This window comes from Zeus faber (genome assembly GCF_960531495.2).
Source record: "Zeus faber genome assembly, chromosome: 8".
In the NCBI taxonomy this organism is placed as follows: domain Eukaryota; kingdom Metazoa; phylum Chordata; class Actinopteri; order Zeiformes; family Zeidae; genus Zeus; species Zeus faber.
This window is the reverse complement of record NC_137195.1, coordinates 30395204-30413318: the sequence shown is the minus strand read 5'-3', so window position 1 is coordinate 30413318 and position 18115 is coordinate 30395204. Positions and strand designations below refer to the sequence as shown.

The following is an 18115-nucleotide window of genomic DNA, read 5'->3' as shown; positions in this document are numbered from 1 at the left end:
TCAGTAGTACACATCATAACATCAGGAGGGAACCCCAAAATATTAGCCAGTTTGCCAGTTTGTTACACCAATGTTTGCATCACCAGAGATCGCTACACCATTCCCGATGATTTCGTATTCTAAAGAAATATTTCCAACTCCACCATGCTGTCCCTCTAAGGAATGAAACTCTGAGAATATCAGGTATGGTATGATAGCTGCCATACAGTATGTCCGCATTATATCCTCTTGCTGATACGTGTTGAAAGCCTCTACTCTAATTATACTATTTGTCATTCGAAAACATTTCCGTGTGTGTATATTGTTGCTTGATTATTTCAACATCATAAGGCTCCTTGAGATAAAATGCTTTTTCTAATTTTGTCAGATAATTCCATATTTTGGTTTTTTTGGATAAACAGATGCAGAAATATTGCTGGGCAGCATCACAAAAAAATCACCCTCACCCATTGCTGACACAACCACTCACGTCTGGTAGAGATACTGAATGGTAAAAACAAATTTAGATGCTGCTTATGTCTGTTCATATCCTTTCCGAAAAATACTACGATGCTTTGAGATTTTTAACTCCATCCTAGGTTCGGACTTTCCTTTATACAAATTGTTAAACACTACTGTTTAGTTTTCTTAGAATGTAATGTAATGGGGAAAATGCGGTCTCCCTGTTACAGAAGTGCATAATTTAATATTTGCAAGAAAAGTATTAACACAAAAACGTTTTACATTTACGTCAAAAAAGTTTTTACTAAATTAAGTCCCATAGCACGGGGAGACAGTACGGAACAGTACTTTTTTTGGAACGGGATGGAACGCGACAGTCCCTTAACTCAGTTGTGTTGAAAACTTTTGTTTCATACAAGAAGGAAACAAATGAAAATAAATGGATCCAAAATAAAAACACCGGAAAACCGGCACGGGAGTCAGGAATCTGGGTGCACGCATGGTGCACCTGCACAACACAACGCTATCTGGAGGAGAAATAAAATTCTCAAGTTATGTAAAGATCCCATGAATCAGAATGAAAGATCCCCCCACCTCAGCTGCCACGCTTGAGGGCTTTTCTGCAACACCGCCTCCTCCCAATCCATATATTTACTCATTTATATATTTACATATATTTATATTTTTATTGACTCATTTAGTTATTTATGGTGTAGTTTCTTGATGTATTTGATGTGTTGATGAAGAAGGCGTGACCGCTGACGTGAGTAAAATAATAGGTTTATTACAAAAGAACAGCATCAGACCAGACTTTCCATGATTCGCCTGGGAGAGAACCGAGCCGGATGGATTCTCTGCCAGATGCAACTCGGGCGGCATATTTATTTTTTATTTGTGAGCAAATGAATGATCTGCATGCTCTTCTGCTCCGTCTGTTGCTCTCCGGCGTGGGGGGTGTGGACTGGGACTGCACCCGGTGACTTCTGCTGGACTGTCCCTTGCAACATCTATTCCGGCATTATCATGGCATGTGTGAAAAAGCGCAAGACGGAAATGTTCAAGAGCGTAGCTGCATGTGTGAATAGTGAAAATTTCCGGTGCCGGAAAGGTTATGCCGGTAATTTACTAGGAACTATGTGTGAAAGGGTCGTCTCTCTCTCTGCCCCCTCTCTACCTCTCTGCTCCCTGCACTTACACGGTTTCAATGCTTGGATTTTTCCTGGTGGATCAAAAAAAATTTACTTTCATGAATGGAAATTGGCGATCAATGGAATTGATTGACAATTAATTTTTTTTTATTTTTTTGTTTGTTGATTGAAAATTTAATTGTCGTTCTGCCCAAGCCCAGTACACGTCCTTTGATCAAGATTTATTTTAAAGTCGGTACCTGCCTCGGCTCTCTTAGAAGTTAAATAAGTTAAACATCTGCATACTCGTTCATATCTACCAGAGCCGTCTGAAACTTCTGTCGATACTGCTAACTAGGACTTGATTTCTCTGAAAATGTCTGGCAGCATTTGCATGAAGGGTATCAGCGTCTTGTTTTAACAACCAGTTCTGCATGTCTTTCAGCGATTTTTTTTTTTTCACTAGTTTGACCTTAAACAGCAGTGTACAGTTTATCAGCACCGCCAAAACTACCAGGATTAGCAGGATAAACAATTTTGTTAATGTACGTTCCATCGTCAAGACAAACATACAACTGAACACACTTTTATATTTCAAGAATCTCATATAGCTTCATCATAAGCAGGGATGAGCAGTGAGTGAGGGGTGAAACATTAGTTACACAGAAAGCATTATTATTAGACTTAAGACTTATTGTAATGGGGGACATATAGTAATAGTATAGACTCACCGGCCGCTTTATTAGGTAGACCTTGCTAGTACTGGGTTGGACCCCCTTTTGCCTTCAGAACTGCCTTAATTTTTCGTGGCATAGATTCAACAAGGTGTTGGAAACATTCCTCAGAGATTTTGGTCCATATTGACATGATAGCATCACGTAGTTGCTGCAGATTTGTCGGCTGCACATCCAAGATGCGAATCCCCTGTTCCACTACATCCCAAAGGTGCTCTATTGGATTGAGATCTGGTGACTGTGGAGGCCATTGGAGTACGGTGAACTCATTGTCATGTTCAAGAAACCAGTTTGAGATCATTTTAGCTTTGTGACATGGTGCATTATCCTGCTGGAAGTAGCCATCAGAAGATGGGTACACTCTGCTCATAAAGGGATGGACATGGTCAGCAACAATACTCAGGTATGCTGTGCCATTTAAACAATGCTCAATTGGTACTAAGGGCCCCAAAGTGTGCCAAGAAAATATCCCCCACACCATTACACCACCACCACCAGCCTGAACTGTTGATAAAAGGCAGGATGGATCCATGCTTTCATGTTGTTTACGCCAAATTCTGACCCTACCATCTGAATGTCGCAGCTGAACTTGAGACTCATCAGACCAGGCAACGTTTTTCCAATCTTCTATTGTCCATTTTTGGTGAGCCTGTGTGAATTGTAACCTCAGTTTCCTGTTCTTAGCTGACAGGAGTGGCCCCCGGTGTGGTCTTCTACTGCTTTAGCCCATCTGCTTCAAGGTTCGACGTGTTGTGCATTCAGCGATGGTATTCTGCATACCTTGCTTGTAACGAGTGGTTATTTGAGTTACTGTTGCCTTTCCATCGTCTTGAACCAGTCTGTCCATTCTCCTCTGAGCTCTGACATCAACAAGGCATTTTCGTCCACACAACTGCCGCTCACTGGATATTTTATCTTTTTCGGACCATTCTCTAAACCCTAGAGATGGTTGTGCGTGAAAATCCCAGTAGGTCAGCAGTTTCTGAAATACTCAGACCAGCCCATCTGGCACCAACAACCATGCCACGTTCAAAGTCACTTAAATCCCCTTTCTTCCCCATTCTGATGCTCGGGTTGAACTTCAGCAAGTCATCCTCACCATGTCTACATGCCTAAATGCAATGAGTTGCTGCCATGTCATTGGCTGATTAGCAATTTGTGTTAAGAAGCAATTGAACATTTCTTCAAAATGTGATTGATTAACAGCACTCCACAGCTGCCCAACCAAAGAACGTTTTCCAACACGTCTGGCTAGAACGGTTAAGTAGGTCTTCTTTCAATGTCTACATGGAACGCCTGACCCCCCTATGTTTTGATCTCTTCGATGTTCTAGCCACACCATATTCATTCTTATCTTCTGAAGGATTTTATGTGGATGCCTCATAGATCATCGTACCTGAATAGGATCGGCCGCAGGTCATGCTGAAAAAAAAAAAGCGTTGGACAGGACTGCAGAGCTTTCAACACAAGATGTGAATACAGGGCGAATGAAACACCCAACACATTCTGTGCTGCTTTTTATCTGTGAAACACCACGTGACCCTCCAACCCCCCTCACATATGTCATCATTTGTTCTACCCTCTTCTAACCCTATAAAAAAAAATTACCTAAGTATTTAGACATCTTAATTAGGGCTTCTTTAAACAGATCAGGCGATACCAACAACTCACGTCATCATTAGGACACACACCAAACACAATCCCACATGACCCCCTGCCCCTCCCAATCACCCCAGACATCCTTTTCACACCTGTGCCCACCTTTCCCAAGAACATCCACCTTTTCCCCCCCAACCCCCATTTGATATATAAAGCAGTTCATCACAGCAAGTGGTTGAAAAGTGAATGGATATCTGATCAAGTGCAACTACTTGTGTGGGTGGGGTTTTATTTTTTCATCCCAGTTATTTGAGTGGTTGGCTTCACAGCATTGCAAGCCGGTCCTCTCACACTGCCGTCTTCTCAATGATTTTTGATAAGACTGATTCTGAATAAGAATGACTGACACATATCCGCATGCAGTTTTTGGACGTCTCCCTTTGGCTCTGAAGAAACCTGATTCACAGGATCAGTCAGGGGGAGAGAGAGAGAGACCTGGTAGCTCTCGACTTACATCTAGACACAGCACGGCAACTTTCTTTTAGAGTATTTTTTGCTTAATGAGTTAGTTGTGAATCTGAAGTGGGTGCCAGAACACTCCTAAGCCTACCTTGAGGAATCAAAACTTGGAAAGGAGACTTCCCAACCAGTTGAGAATCTCAAGTGCTCATTTCTGGGTCAAATCTCATTTTTTCTACTACATATACATGATATACATACATGGTATTTTTTGATGCCCTTGATGCTTTGACAAAGTTAGAGGAGCTGTTCAATACTATTAGCTTGGTGTGGGTAGGTTAGAACAGTCCATTTGGAAGAGGCAATGTTAAACTGCAACTGAAGATTATCGCTTTTCTTTATTCCATTAGGCTTAAATGGATGGTGGGTATCCACTGGTTACAAGTTGGCGATTTGGCTTTTCAAATCTTCTGTAAATTGTTTCTCACACCCATGTAACACATGCACCCAACCACGCACACCTTTAGTCATGCCAATCATTATGGCAATCAATGGAGGAAGCCGTTTTGCAAGAACTCACTAAAAATTGTGAGAGGATACAATATATAGCTGGGGTAGCTCTTTCCTGACCAATGCTGTTTTTTCAGTGCTTTAAGTGCCAGTTCCTCCAGTACGGAGGACAAAGTGTGCCATGGAAACAATAGATATTGCATAATTCATTAATTTAAAGGGAATTAAAACAAAGAATTTCTAAAACAATTAATTAAAATAATTTTATATTGATCATTATACAATACATTTGAGAAATAATTAAGTAAATGGACAATTAAATTAGTAAATTTATAGTTGGAGCTATAGTTGGGGCTTAATTGTATATTTCTACTCCTCTCCACTCCCTGACTTTCACTCTCAGCCACATTACTGCAAATCTGTTATTATAAGGTATTTATATGCTCTCTGTCATCAAATCGTATTTTGACTTTAATGGTGAGGAACAGTGGGTATGAATAGTCACATCTGTGTTTCACTTACTACAGCCCGTGATCGCCTTGTCCACAAGGCGATCACGGGGAGTCCATGCCTCGACGGGTCAGTTATTTTGGCAGCATGAGGGGGAGCTACTCAATATTAGTGGTGGTTTTAATGTTGTGGCTGATAGAGGTGTGTGTGACTGTCTGTCTTTCTACATTTTGTCTGCTATTTTTGTGTGATTTTCCTCAGGTATGCCGTGATTGCCTTTGGCTGCGCAAGCTGTCCCAAGATCACTTGCGGCCGGGAGGGCTGCGGCATAGAGTTCTGCTACCACTGCAAGCAGCTCTGGCACCCCAACCAGACCTGTGACGCTGCTCGGCAAGAGAGAACCCAGAGCGTCCACCTCCGGACGGTCAGATCCTTCTCGTTCAGCTACAGCCAGGAGAGTGGAGCTGCAAGTCGGTCATCAACATACACACACACGATTGCTTCCTTGTTTGCTTGCTCTTGGATTCCTGTAACAGACCCCACCCCAGTCTCATATCGTCATCACAATGTTACGCCAACATTTCCACAGATGTATTATTTTTATGTCGATGTAATGACCATTACCTGGTGAGAGAATCCATGATGATGTCACAGATGAACATCAAATCCCCGTCTGAATCCCTGAAAAATAAGAGATTTTCTCCAAAAGGAAGTGATGCTCACTTGCTCCCCGGAAGAGAGAGTCAAGGGGGTCTACTCTACCTCTACTTTAACTCCCTCTACTTTACATCTACTCTACATCTATTCTTCATTCACCTACTCTACATCTATTATACTTTTACCCTTCACCTACTCTGCATCTCCTCTATATCCAGACCTGCCAACCTGCAAGCATTTTGTGTACCACGCAATTCTTGGTCAAAATACGCAGGCACAAAATGCCAGAAATTCTGCAAATATATGCATATATGTTTGCAAAGTTTCAGTTTCATATACAGTATATATGTGATCAGATCATGTGATGGATTTGTCATTGACGTACAGTATATCGGGAATCGGCAGGTCAGACTTAAAAGAAAATCTGAGATAGGAATCGACCAAGAAAATTGCAATCAGTGCATCTTTATGTTGGTAAACATGTTCGGTAACTTAACAAGACGAAGCATTTCAAGGGGTTTATTCTAATGAGATAAATTTGTATATATAGTTAGCTGTGGTAACTCTCATGCGGCGTGATTGGCCTCGTTACGAGACGGCTACGGTGTGATGGAGTAATTTTGCTGCAGTAACTCAAACGCCACGGAGACTCTCTGTTAGACTGTTATTGTACTCAAAATATTTTCCCAAGGTTGGCAGGTCTGTATATCTGTTCTACCTTTACTCTTCACCTACTCTACATCTACTCTTCATTTACCTACTCCACATCTACTCTACATCTATTCTACCTTTCCTCTTCACCTACTCTACATCTACTCTACTATACCTCTACTCTTCGCCTGCTCTGCATCTACTCTACCTCTACTAACTCTACTGACCCTAACTCCCTCTATCATCTACCTCCGCTCTACTCTACCTCTGCTCTACTCTACCTCTGCTCTACCCTGTAGGGAACCAATGAGGGATTCATGTTTAATTCCTTAATAACGTAATATGCTATCAAATTTGTCCATTATGCATTTTTTTGTAAACGTCAAGATGTGACGTCTATTCATGAGACTATGTAACACACCTACGCACAAAGAGTTTGACCACACCCCATTAATCTCCTCCTCCTGGTGTCTATTAGCTGAAAACATCAAGCCGTGCCCCCGCTGCGCAGCCTACATCATCAAGATGAATGACGGCAGCTGCAACCACATGACCTGTGCCGTCTGCGGCTGTGAGTTCTGCTGGCTGTGCGTGAAGGAGATCTCCGACCTGCACTACCTGAGGTCAGTATGCAAACACAAGCAGCACCCAAACAGCCACATTAAGGTTCTCTGTTAAGTATTTCGGGATCACATAGCAACTAACTCGTCCTCTTGAGTTATGTAATGAAACAGAACCATGTTAACAGGGAGCTGATCAAGATCCGTCTATTATGATTGCTTTGCAAAGGGAACATGAAGTATCACTGATGGCATGACCCATTCAAGTGCAGTCCATTCCTTTTTCATCCATCCATCTATTTGATCTTGTGTGTTGTTGGTTTTTTCTTTTTAATGGCACCTTCTTTGGCAATGTGGAAAGCTTCACAGATGGAGTCCTAGTACCTTTGAGGAATTTGTTCCTCCATAATCCATTATTTGTTTTCTCATCATGATTAAGTGCTTTGTGTTCATGGTTTACTCTACAAATTGTGTTTTCTCTACAGATATTTGGCTCCTCGAGCAACAGCATGTGGACTATACGCGCGCACACACACACACACACACACACACACACACACACACACACACACACACACACACACACACACACACACACACACACTGTACATACAAATTGGACATGCACTCTGTCTTAGGGGAAGAATTATTATTTTTCTATAGTACCTCGCACAGATGAATAGAGTTCAACTCACTGTCTTTTTTTTTTTTTTACCTGTGCTGTCAGCATGCTGGGCATACAACACAGTATTTGTGTGACATTAGATCTAGGACAGAGTTAGTCTGCAAGTGGAGTTAAAGTTCTCAACCTGCTGTGCAACTCTTTATTCATTATTTATTCGTCAAGAATTGCAGCAATAACTCTGTCCTGTGAATGACCTGTAGGATGACAAGAGCACACAACCGCCACAATTCCCCTCTTTGGTGAACCATCTTACCATGTTTTGGTCTATAAACAACTAATAACTACTCCAAGAGGAGGAGAGTCACCACGGGTGAGACAAATAAACATAGAACCAATAACAGCATGTACATGGTAAAAACATAAACCAAAGATACAAACAACATGTACACAGAAAAGCATAAACATCAGACGACATTTATCGAAAAATCTGACTTAATTAAGTCTAGGAAAACGCAAGAATTTGTGTTTGCATGTCTACCAGTGAGTTTACAAGACTTGTCCTAATTGGTTCAGGTGTACGAGGTATTATATCCTAGCTCCTCCAGGCACGGACCACAGGCACGGACCACAGGCCCCGAACCAGGTCCCTTGCCGACAGAGCGAAAACCCCGCCGGCCGGCCAGCACCCCATCCAGCCGCGACAACAGCAGCAGGCCAGATATATGGGCCCTCCACCACCCGGCGCACCCGCCGCCGAGAAGCTGCGCAGCGGGAGCAAAGGTCAACAGCTGCCCCCACACCCCAACCCACACCCATAACAGCAAGTGGCCCCCCAGGGGCCCCAGAAGGCACCTGCCAGCGCTCTCCGCAGCCCCGCCAGGTTGCAGCATTCCAGAAACCACCAGGCGCAAGCCACCAGGACTTCAGTCCAGCCGGCAGGGGGCCCACCCGGCCAGCCACGTCCTCACACCAACCCACCAGTGCCCCACCACCCAGGAAAACCCCCATGCTCAATGTGTGCTGTTGGAAATTGCAGTTAAAATTGCTGGGTGTAGAGGTGTGAGTCCTCAAAGCAATTCAAACCAGAGTCACTCGCACCCCTCCTGCCCTGCAGACCATGGTCTGGTGGAGTGTTGTTCGGAGTAAGATTTGTGTGAATGTGTTCTAAGCTAATTCAAGATTCAAGAGGTTTATTTGTCACATACATATACATACTTTCCTATATATATGCAGTGAAATGTCAACACAACGCACCCGGTGATTACACACAATATGTTCTAGACTGAACACAATAGCTACCTAAGAATTTCTACTTGACTAACTAACTGATTCCTGAAACGTAATGCAGTAAGTCGAATACTATAGAATAAAACAAAATATATACAATAAAATAAAATAAAATAAGAACTCAAGGGTAATGCAGGATGGGGCTACAAAATAGATAAAGGAAATAGGCTCATGTATATGGGATAGACTTATGTATATGGGAGAGGCTATTTATATACAGTGGGGCAAAAAAGTATTTAGTCAGCCACCAATTGTGCAAGTTCTCCCACTTAAAAAGATGAGAGAGGCCTGTAATTTTCATCATAGCTACACTTCGACTACGAGAGAGAGAATGGGGGGAAAGAATCCAGGAAATCACATTGTAGGATTTTTAATGAATTAATTGGTAAATTCCTTGGTAAAATAAGTATTTGGTCATCAACAAACAAGCAAGATTTCTGGCTTTCACAGACCTGTAACTTTTTCTTTAAGAGGCTCCTCTGTCCTCCACTCGTTACCTGTATTAATGGCACCTGTTTGAACTCGTTATCAGTATAAAAGACACAACCTCCAACAGTCACACTCCAAACTCCACTATGGCCAAGACCAAAGAGCTGTCAAAGGACACCAGAAACAAAATTGTAGACCTGCACCAGGCTGGGAAGACTGAATCTGCAATAGGTAAGCAGCTTGTTGTGAAGAAATCAATTGTTGGAGCAATTATTAGAAAATGGAAGACATACAAGACCACTGATAATCTCCCTCGATCTGGGGCTCGACGCAAGATCTCACCCTGTGGGGTCAAAATGATTACAATAACGGTGAGCAAACATCCCAGAACCACACGGGGGACCTAGTGAATGACCTGCAGAGAGCTGGGACCAAAGTAACAAAGGCTACCATCAGTAACACACTACGCCGCCAGGGACTCAAATCCTGCAGTGCCAGACGTGTCCCCCTGCTTAAGCCAGTACATGTCCAGTCCCGTCTGAAGTTTGCTAAAGAGCATTTGGATGATCCAGAAGAGGATTGGGAGAATGTCATATGGTCAGATGAAACCAAAATATAACATTTTGGTAAAAACTCAACTTGTAGTGTTTGGAGGAGAAAGAAAGCTGAGTTGCATCCAAAGAACACCATACCTACTGTGAAGCATGGGGGTGGAAACATCATGCTTTGGGGCTGTTTTTCTGCAAAGGGACCAGGACGACTGATCCGTGTAAAGGAAAGAATGAATGGGGCCATGTATCGTGAGATTTTGAGTGAAAACCTCCTTCCATCAGCAAGGGCATTGAAGATGAAACGTGGCTGGGTCTTTCAGCATGACAATGATCCCAAACACACCGCCCGGGCAACGAAGGAGTGGCTTCGTAAGAAGCATTTCAAGGTCCTGGAGTGGCCTAGCCAGTCTCCAGATCTCAACCCCATAGAAAATCTTTGGAGGGAGTTGAAAGTCCGTGTTGCCCAGCGACAGCCCCAAAACATCACTGCTCTAGAGGAGATCTGCATGGAGGAATGGGCCAAAATACCAGCAACAGTGTGTGAAAACCTTGTGAAGACTTACAGAAAACGTTTGACCTCTGTCATTGCAAACAAAGGGTATATAACAAAGTATTGAGATTAACTTTTGTTGTTGACCAAATACTTATTTTCCACCATAATTTGCAAATAAATTCTTTAAAATTCAGACAATGTGATTTTCTGGATTTTTTTTTTCTCATGTTGTCTCTCATAGTTGAGGTCTACCTATGATGAAAATAACAGGCCTCTCATCTTTTAAAGTGGGAGAACTTGCACAATTGGTGGCTGACTAAATACTTTTTTGCCCCACTGTATATCATGGGAAACATTAGGAGGGAGCGAGAATTGGTGTGTGTGTGTGAGAGAGAGAGTGAGAGAGAGATGGGAAGCTGAGGCTCTCACAGTGTCCAAAATATCAACATTGACTGCCACATATTAATTTTAATTTTGGATTTTTTATTTTGCTATTTAATATAGGTTAAATCTTATTTAATTGTATAGCTGGTACCACATGGGTTCCTATACCATCGGTATCTACCGGACCAAGTCGCAATGCAGATTTCGGTGCCATGCCCGAGCGGCCGATTGAAAAATCCGCTCTCCGGTTCTCCGAAACCACCACAATCGCTCACTAAACATTATCGCTTAGAGCGCGCCACTTGAAATCCTCTTAATGACGTGCTGCCACTTTTCTTTCCAGTGCAACTCGAGCCAAACAGCGACGGCACTCGTCAATGTCACATAAAGGTCACTTAGTCAATCACGTAATAGATGTGGGTCGTAAAAGTTTTTTACTACTGATAACGTCTGGTTCATACAAACTTTCAGTTATTTGTTAACATGTTAACATGTGAAAAGTATATGAAAAGTAATTAAGGATCAATGGGTTTATTCATAAAAAATCTCTAAAATAGCACCAATCAAAAAACTTTTTTTTTTTATGATTTTTTCTGTTAAAACACTACTTCTCTTTCTGACTTTTTCCTTTAAAATAAAACACCACATTGTTATTTCTGTAAATTGTCTATTTATTACCAAAGCATTTATCAGTAATACAGTTAAGATGGAAAAAATATGAATGGGTTACGTGGCATGTCTATGTCAGTGGTGCTCCTAAATTTTGTGCTGATGCTCTTAAAATCTTCAGTGGGGAGCACCAGTTACTACTACTAGTGCTACTAGTGGAAAAAGTTAGTCGGGAACCCTGTGGCCGTACTCTTTATTTGTATCTCACATGTTTGAAAGGCTCCATCTGATTGGATCGTTTGCTTTGCACGCAGTGTTTGGAAGGCACAGTGAGAATTCATGTAATTTATACTGAAATCACAACTCTTTGCGACAGTACATCACACAACCCTAGTTTATCACAACACTCATTTCATTCTTTACAGTTGTCTTCTACTGCTACCACTAAAAATTTATTTTTCCTCTTTCTCTCCCTCTCTGTCTCTTAGTCCATCAGGCTGTACGTTCTGGGGTAAGAAACCGTGGAGTAGGAAGAAGAAAATCCTGTGGCAGCTGGGCACACTAGTTGCGGCCCCTGTTGGAATTGCTCTCATCGCCGGCGTAGCCATCCCTGCCATGATCATCGGCATCCCTGTGTACGTGGTGAGGAAGGTGAGGCTCATATACTCTGTAAGAGACGTCTATTCTGAAATGATCAGTGTGTGGTTCCTCTCCCTCATTTGTTCCTAAAATGGTCCGCCGGGCGTGGGTGTCCAGTTTCTGAAGATGGTTCTAAAGCACAGGCTAAACTTTCTCTCAGTGCCAGGGGTTTTGGCTCTGATCTCTTCAATCACAACATTTGAAGATCTGAGGAAAAGTTGGGCGATGTTTAAGTGTCTTGGGAACAAAAGTTTTGGAAAAGTATTTCATTTTCATTTTATTAACTGTCTGTCTCAATCAATCTAATCAATCCACAATCTACAAGCAAAGCAAAACAGTTTGGAGGTTTGTAGGGTTTCCCCTACAACGCCTGCCAGAGCAGAACTAGTGACAGAAACCAGTCTAACAGCATAAGAGTTCACATTACTCATATAAGATATATGAGGAAGAATCTGTTGCACGTTCCATAATCTCGAGCAGAATCTACCCGCCTGTCTCCAAACTGACGGTGCAAACTAGTAAAGTAAAATATTAATTAATTAATGAGGCATTAATGAGGGTCTCTGTCTCTTTCATTCGTTTCTAGCCCTATTTCGTGTAACTCAGGGGTGTCAAAGTCAAATACCACAGAGGGCCAAAAAAACAAATTTGCTACAAGTCGAGGGCCGGATTGGTTCGATGTTTATTAAAACATATTGAAATGATTGCACATAGCCTATTGAACCAAGACCTAACACAGTGTATATTATTTAATCATTAAATGAATAAAGCAATATTTTCTTATGGCTCTGCCAGTAATTTCAAGTGAAAACATGTTTCAACAGATAAACAGCAAAAAAGTAAATTTCCTTCTAAAACAAAATATGTTCCTTAATATCAAGATAAATGCAGAAATGAAATTAAATGCACTATAAACTGAAAATGCATTATTGTGCTGCTCTATGATCCTAACCAATCACTGCTTTCAAAAAGTAAAATGAGGAAAAAAAATCTAATCAGTTGTATTCTTTCTTATGAGTCCATTCAACTGATAAAAATAAAATAAAATACAAAAATCTATGGCACACAGACAAAAAAAAATACTTCCTTCAAATTAAAATCACATGTCCTGTAGTAACAAATGTAAAAATTTAACTGAATTAAAAACTGAAAATACGTTAATGCTCTGTGATGCTCACTTGTCTGAGGCTGAGCCTGATACTTGGTGGTGTCTCATCTTTTGCACAAGTTCATCAATGTTTGGGGTCAGGCTCTGAGCTGAGGAAATCCTCAGGATTGAGTGAAGGTGTTCATCAGTAAGACGGCTCCTATGTGATGTTTTGTTTAGCTTCATCAAAGAGAACAGTTGTTCACACAGGTATGTGCTGCCAAACATAGTCTGAGCAGCTTGGATGCGAAGCTGGGGCATTGTGTCGGGGATGAAACATGCAAACTCAGCAGGGCACACTCTCATATTTTTCCTTCAGTGTGTCATTACACTGGAGCTCAATCAACTCCATTTGTAGGTTTGGCGGTGCGCTTTCCACGTCAACTGCAAAAGGATTGCTGAGCAGTTCAAACCTGCTTTTTTGGGCTTCAAAGTCGGCAAATCGGCATCAGAAGTCAGCGGCAAGTATGTTGAGTTTATCAGCAAACTGTGCACTCGGGAACACAGCGGTAGAGAGCTTCTCTTTCATGGTCTTGCAGCTCGGAAAGTGGCTCAAGTTTTCTTTCCGCATCTGCGTCTCCCACAGACTCAGCTTGGTTTTAAACGCCCTCACTGTACTGTACATGTCAGAGATGACGCGCCCCCGTCCCTGCTGCTGCAGGTTCATTACATTAAGATGGCTCGTGATGTCGCACAGAACCGCCATTTCACACAGGAAAGTTTCATCTCGGAGCTCTGTTGTGTTTTTCCCTTTGCTTTCAATGAACAGACGGATCTCCTCACGCAGCTCAAAACATCTTTTCAGCACCTTTCCCTGGCTTAGCCATCGCACCTCTGTGTGATAGGGCAAGTCACCATACTCTGTATCTAACTCGCACAGAACCGGCGGTGAACCGGCGGTGATTTAAACCTTTGGCTCTAATGAAGTTAACTGCTTGCGTTATGGTGCTCATTACATGTTCCATTTTCAAGGCTTTGCCACACAACGACTCCTGGTGTATGATGAAGTGATAAGTGGTCAGCTCACCTGTGACATTTTCCTCCCGCATTCTCTCACGGATCCTTGCCACCAATCCACTCCTGTGCCCACACATCGCGGATGCTCCGTCTGTCGTCAGTCCCACAAGTTTTTCCCAAGGCAGCCCCATTTCATTTACACATCTAGATACCTCTTCATACAGATCTTGTCCTGTAGTTGTGCCATGCATTGGACGTAATCCCCAAAACTCTTCTGTTATGCACAGGCTGGAGTCCACTCCACGGATGAAAATTGATAGCTGGGCAATGTCAGATGTGTCGGTGCTCTCATCCACAGCGAGGGAATATGCGATAAAATCTTTTCCCTTTCCCACAAGCTGTTGTTTTAGATTGGTGGAAAGCTGGTCTACACGTTCCGCAACTGTGTTTCTGCTTAGGCGCACGTTTAAAAATAGTTGCTTTTTGTCTGGGCACACGGCTTCACAAACTTTAAGCATACAGTTTTTGATAAACTCTCCCTCTGTAAATGGCAGGGCTGATTTTGCGACGTCTTCTGCCACAATAAAACTAGCCTTGACAGCAGCCTCACTTTGTGATTTGGCTTTTGTGAACAGAGCCTGCCGGGACTTAAGACCTCGTTTTAATTCTTCTACCTTCTGTAGCCTTTGTTCCGTGTCCATATTCTTGTCTTTGTTTGTGTGTTTCTGAGACATTTCATAGTGCCTTCTTAGATAATATTCTTTCATTACAGCCACACTTTCTCCACACAGAAGACACACAGGTTTGCCTTTTACCTCCGTAAACATGTACTCTACCCCCCACCTGGCTGTTCTCAGCGTCCACCTTTCGTTTAGCCATTTTTGGGGAGGGGGGTAGCTGAAAGTTGACCACTGCTCTGAATGCTGATGAAAAATGAAGCCGAGGCCCGGGGCTTGCTGCGCTGCAGTGCTTTCGCGGGCTATCATTGCGCACCAATGCACTCGCAGTGCATTGTACTCACGGTGCATTGTGGGGAATGTAGTGTTAGGGGCCATGTCCACAGAAAGCGTTGGGTTAGCGTCGGCCTGCGGGCCGGTTCTAATAGTAATTAAATATCATCCCAGGGGCCATAGATAATTCATTCGTGGGCCAGATTTGGCCCGCGGGCCTTGACTTTGACATGTGGGGTGTAACTGAATAATGTAATACAAAACAGTAATTCTGAAATGAAAACACAGACTAAATGTGGATTATTGCCATACTATCATACTATAAATCAAATTTCTTGGACTATTCTACCGGACTGCAATATACACTCATTGGATATGAAACTTATTATTTTCCAAAAACAATCTTGCATATTGGTATAAAAATACACCTTGGCTAGTTAATGTTTTTGTTTATAAAATATTGTGGCTTCATGATAATGAAAACATACCGGTTTTTGGCACACACCAAAATCAAAACTATAATTCATCTCTCAAACTCACAAGTACATTCCGTCAAGCAAGCTTTGAAGGCCATAGACCATAGGCCATTTGTTGTTCTGTTGTTTGTGTGTTCTGGCCCAGGGCCAGGGAATGAGAGAGGGGAGGTAGGAGGAGGCAAAACAGTGCCGGTTGGCGTGTATTTATTAAATGTTCAAACAAAAAGGTAGCTCGTAGGCCAAAGGGAAAATCCTAGTCTCGCTGGCAAATAAGGGGAGAGTCTAGAACGTCTCCGCGTATGCGCGCTGCCGCCTTATTGTGTCCGGTCCACTGCGCTTAGCGCTCATGTTGCAGGGTCTGATCGAGTGTCCCGCAAACACGCATCTTCTTTACTGCGGTCGAAAAACAAAACCTAAATTATTTCCTGGTCCGGGATCCCAGCAACTGAGCGGCCCGGGATGGGAGCCTCCACTGCCTGTCTGCAGCGGCGGCTTGACCACGCCCCCTTGGTCCGCCACAGTTGTGAACTCCAAAATCTGTTAAAACAAGTCACAGAGTCACACAATTCATGGTTATCAATAACCCGAGCCTTGTGATTTTGTTTTTTTCCCTGAAGCAACTGGACAATGTCACAGTAATTGCTTTTTTAACACATCCAATAATACAGATGAATGTTTCGGACTGAAACAATGAATTTGAAACCTATGGCGATGAACAGTTTGCTGTCTTTTAAGTCAGTGTTGTGATAACCACATGCCTGTGTGCGTCGGACAAAGGCCAAGCACCAGCTGTGGATGGCAGCACGGTTCCCTTTTCCCGCGGCCACCAAGCTGCCTCAAGTCGGACCAATCAGCGCCCATACGGCGCTCGAGGCAGGGAGTTTTCTTTTTTCTTTTCTTTTTAAACCTGTGCTGTCAGCATGCTGGGCATACAACACAGAGTATTTGTGCCATTGCATCCAGGACAGAGTTAGTCTGCAAGTGGAGTTCAAGTTCTCAACCTGCAATGCAACTCTTTATTAATTCTTAAATCATCATCAACAACTGCTGCAATACCTCTGTCCTGTGGATAACCTGTAGAATGACAAGAGCACAGTTTTTGGTTATGGAGAACCACCACCAACCCCCCTCTTTGGAGAACTATTTATCATGTTTGGGTCTATAAACAACTGATCACTACTCCAAGAGGGGGAGATTCACCACGGGTGAGACAAATAAACATAGAAACAACCAACATTTACACAAAAACATAAACATTGGACGACAACATGTATTGAAAAACAGTGAATAACGTCCAGGAAAACCTGAACTACAACTGGTCACGTGGCCTCTTCCTGTTATAATTATGGCAGCAAATGAGGGAGGAAAGGAGAGGAATGCAACCAGGAGGGTGCTGGGGTGCACTCAAAGCAGGTGTGTGCGTGTGTGATGGGACCGCCTGCATGTGTTTGTGTGTGTGTCTACCAGTGAGTGTACATGACTTATCCCCATTGGTACTGGTGTGGGTCGGTGTAGACACCCTACGCCTGCAGGAAAGCCCTGAGTACCCTGCCCTGTGGCCACAGAAGACCACAGAAGACGCCCAACCCCGAGGAGCATTACCCAGTCCCAGGGAGCATTAGGAGACCCCACACCCCAGGGGCGCACACATAGAACCAACCCCCAGGTGCAGGCACAAGACGCAGCCGCGTCTAATTGTGGCCTGCATGCCACATTGAAATGAACAATAAAACTGAAAGACCCCGCTCCCTCCCTAAACCCTTACCTGTGGAAAGAGACCCCCACACTGTGTTTTCCTGATAAATTTATTGTATTATTTAAAAGTGAAAACGTCTTTGTGAGTCGCATTTAATAATTCCATCATCCGATTGAAATGTTTGGCTGCCTGGTTCCAGGGTCACTCGAGACAGCAGTGTCCCCATGATATTGGCAGTAGGGGAAATGCGTTGGTGGTTTCGGCCTTTTTCTTAGACAAGAATCTGAGGCATTTTGAGATGTTAGGTGTTTGGGGCGGTGAGAAGCTAGGCCCGGCCTGGACCTTCTCTTTAACGCCCTGTGATTTCTGCATGCGTTTCTCAGATCCACAACCGCTACGAAGGCAAAGACATCTCCAACCACAAGAGGAACCTGTTGATTGCTGGTGGCATGACCCTCTCCGTCATAGTGTCTCCAGTGGTGGCGGCTGTCACTGTTGGTCAGTCCCATCTCCTCGCCGGGTCTCTCCCTGAGCGTTCTCTTGCCCTCTCTCGCTCTCTTTTTGTTTACTCTCAAAGTTCAGATTATGTATGTTTAGTTTTGTGTGTCTACATGTAAAATTTTGGTTTCTTGTGAGCTGACGTAAAATAAAGATTTAGTTATGGGAGATTAGATGATACAGATT

General features: G+C 43.1%; 1 protein-coding gene across 1 annotated transcript in view; it reads left to right on the top strand.

Moving 5' to 3' along the window:
• The window catches only part of LOC307234335 (E3 ubiquitin-protein ligase RNF19A-like), a 39126-nt gene that overhangs the window by 15952 nt on the left and 5059 nt on the right, over window positions 1–18115 (top strand). The window contains exons 2-5 of the mRNA XM_080006018.1: window positions 5582–5790; window positions 7107–7251; window positions 12055–12217; window positions 17815–17929. Coding sequence (XP_079862144.1) covers window positions 5582–5790; window positions 7107–7251; window positions 12055–12217; window positions 17815–17929 — 632 coding nt within the window. The remainder of the gene's footprint in view (window positions 1–5581; window positions 5791–7106; window positions 7252–12054; window positions 12218–17814; window positions 17930–18115) is intronic.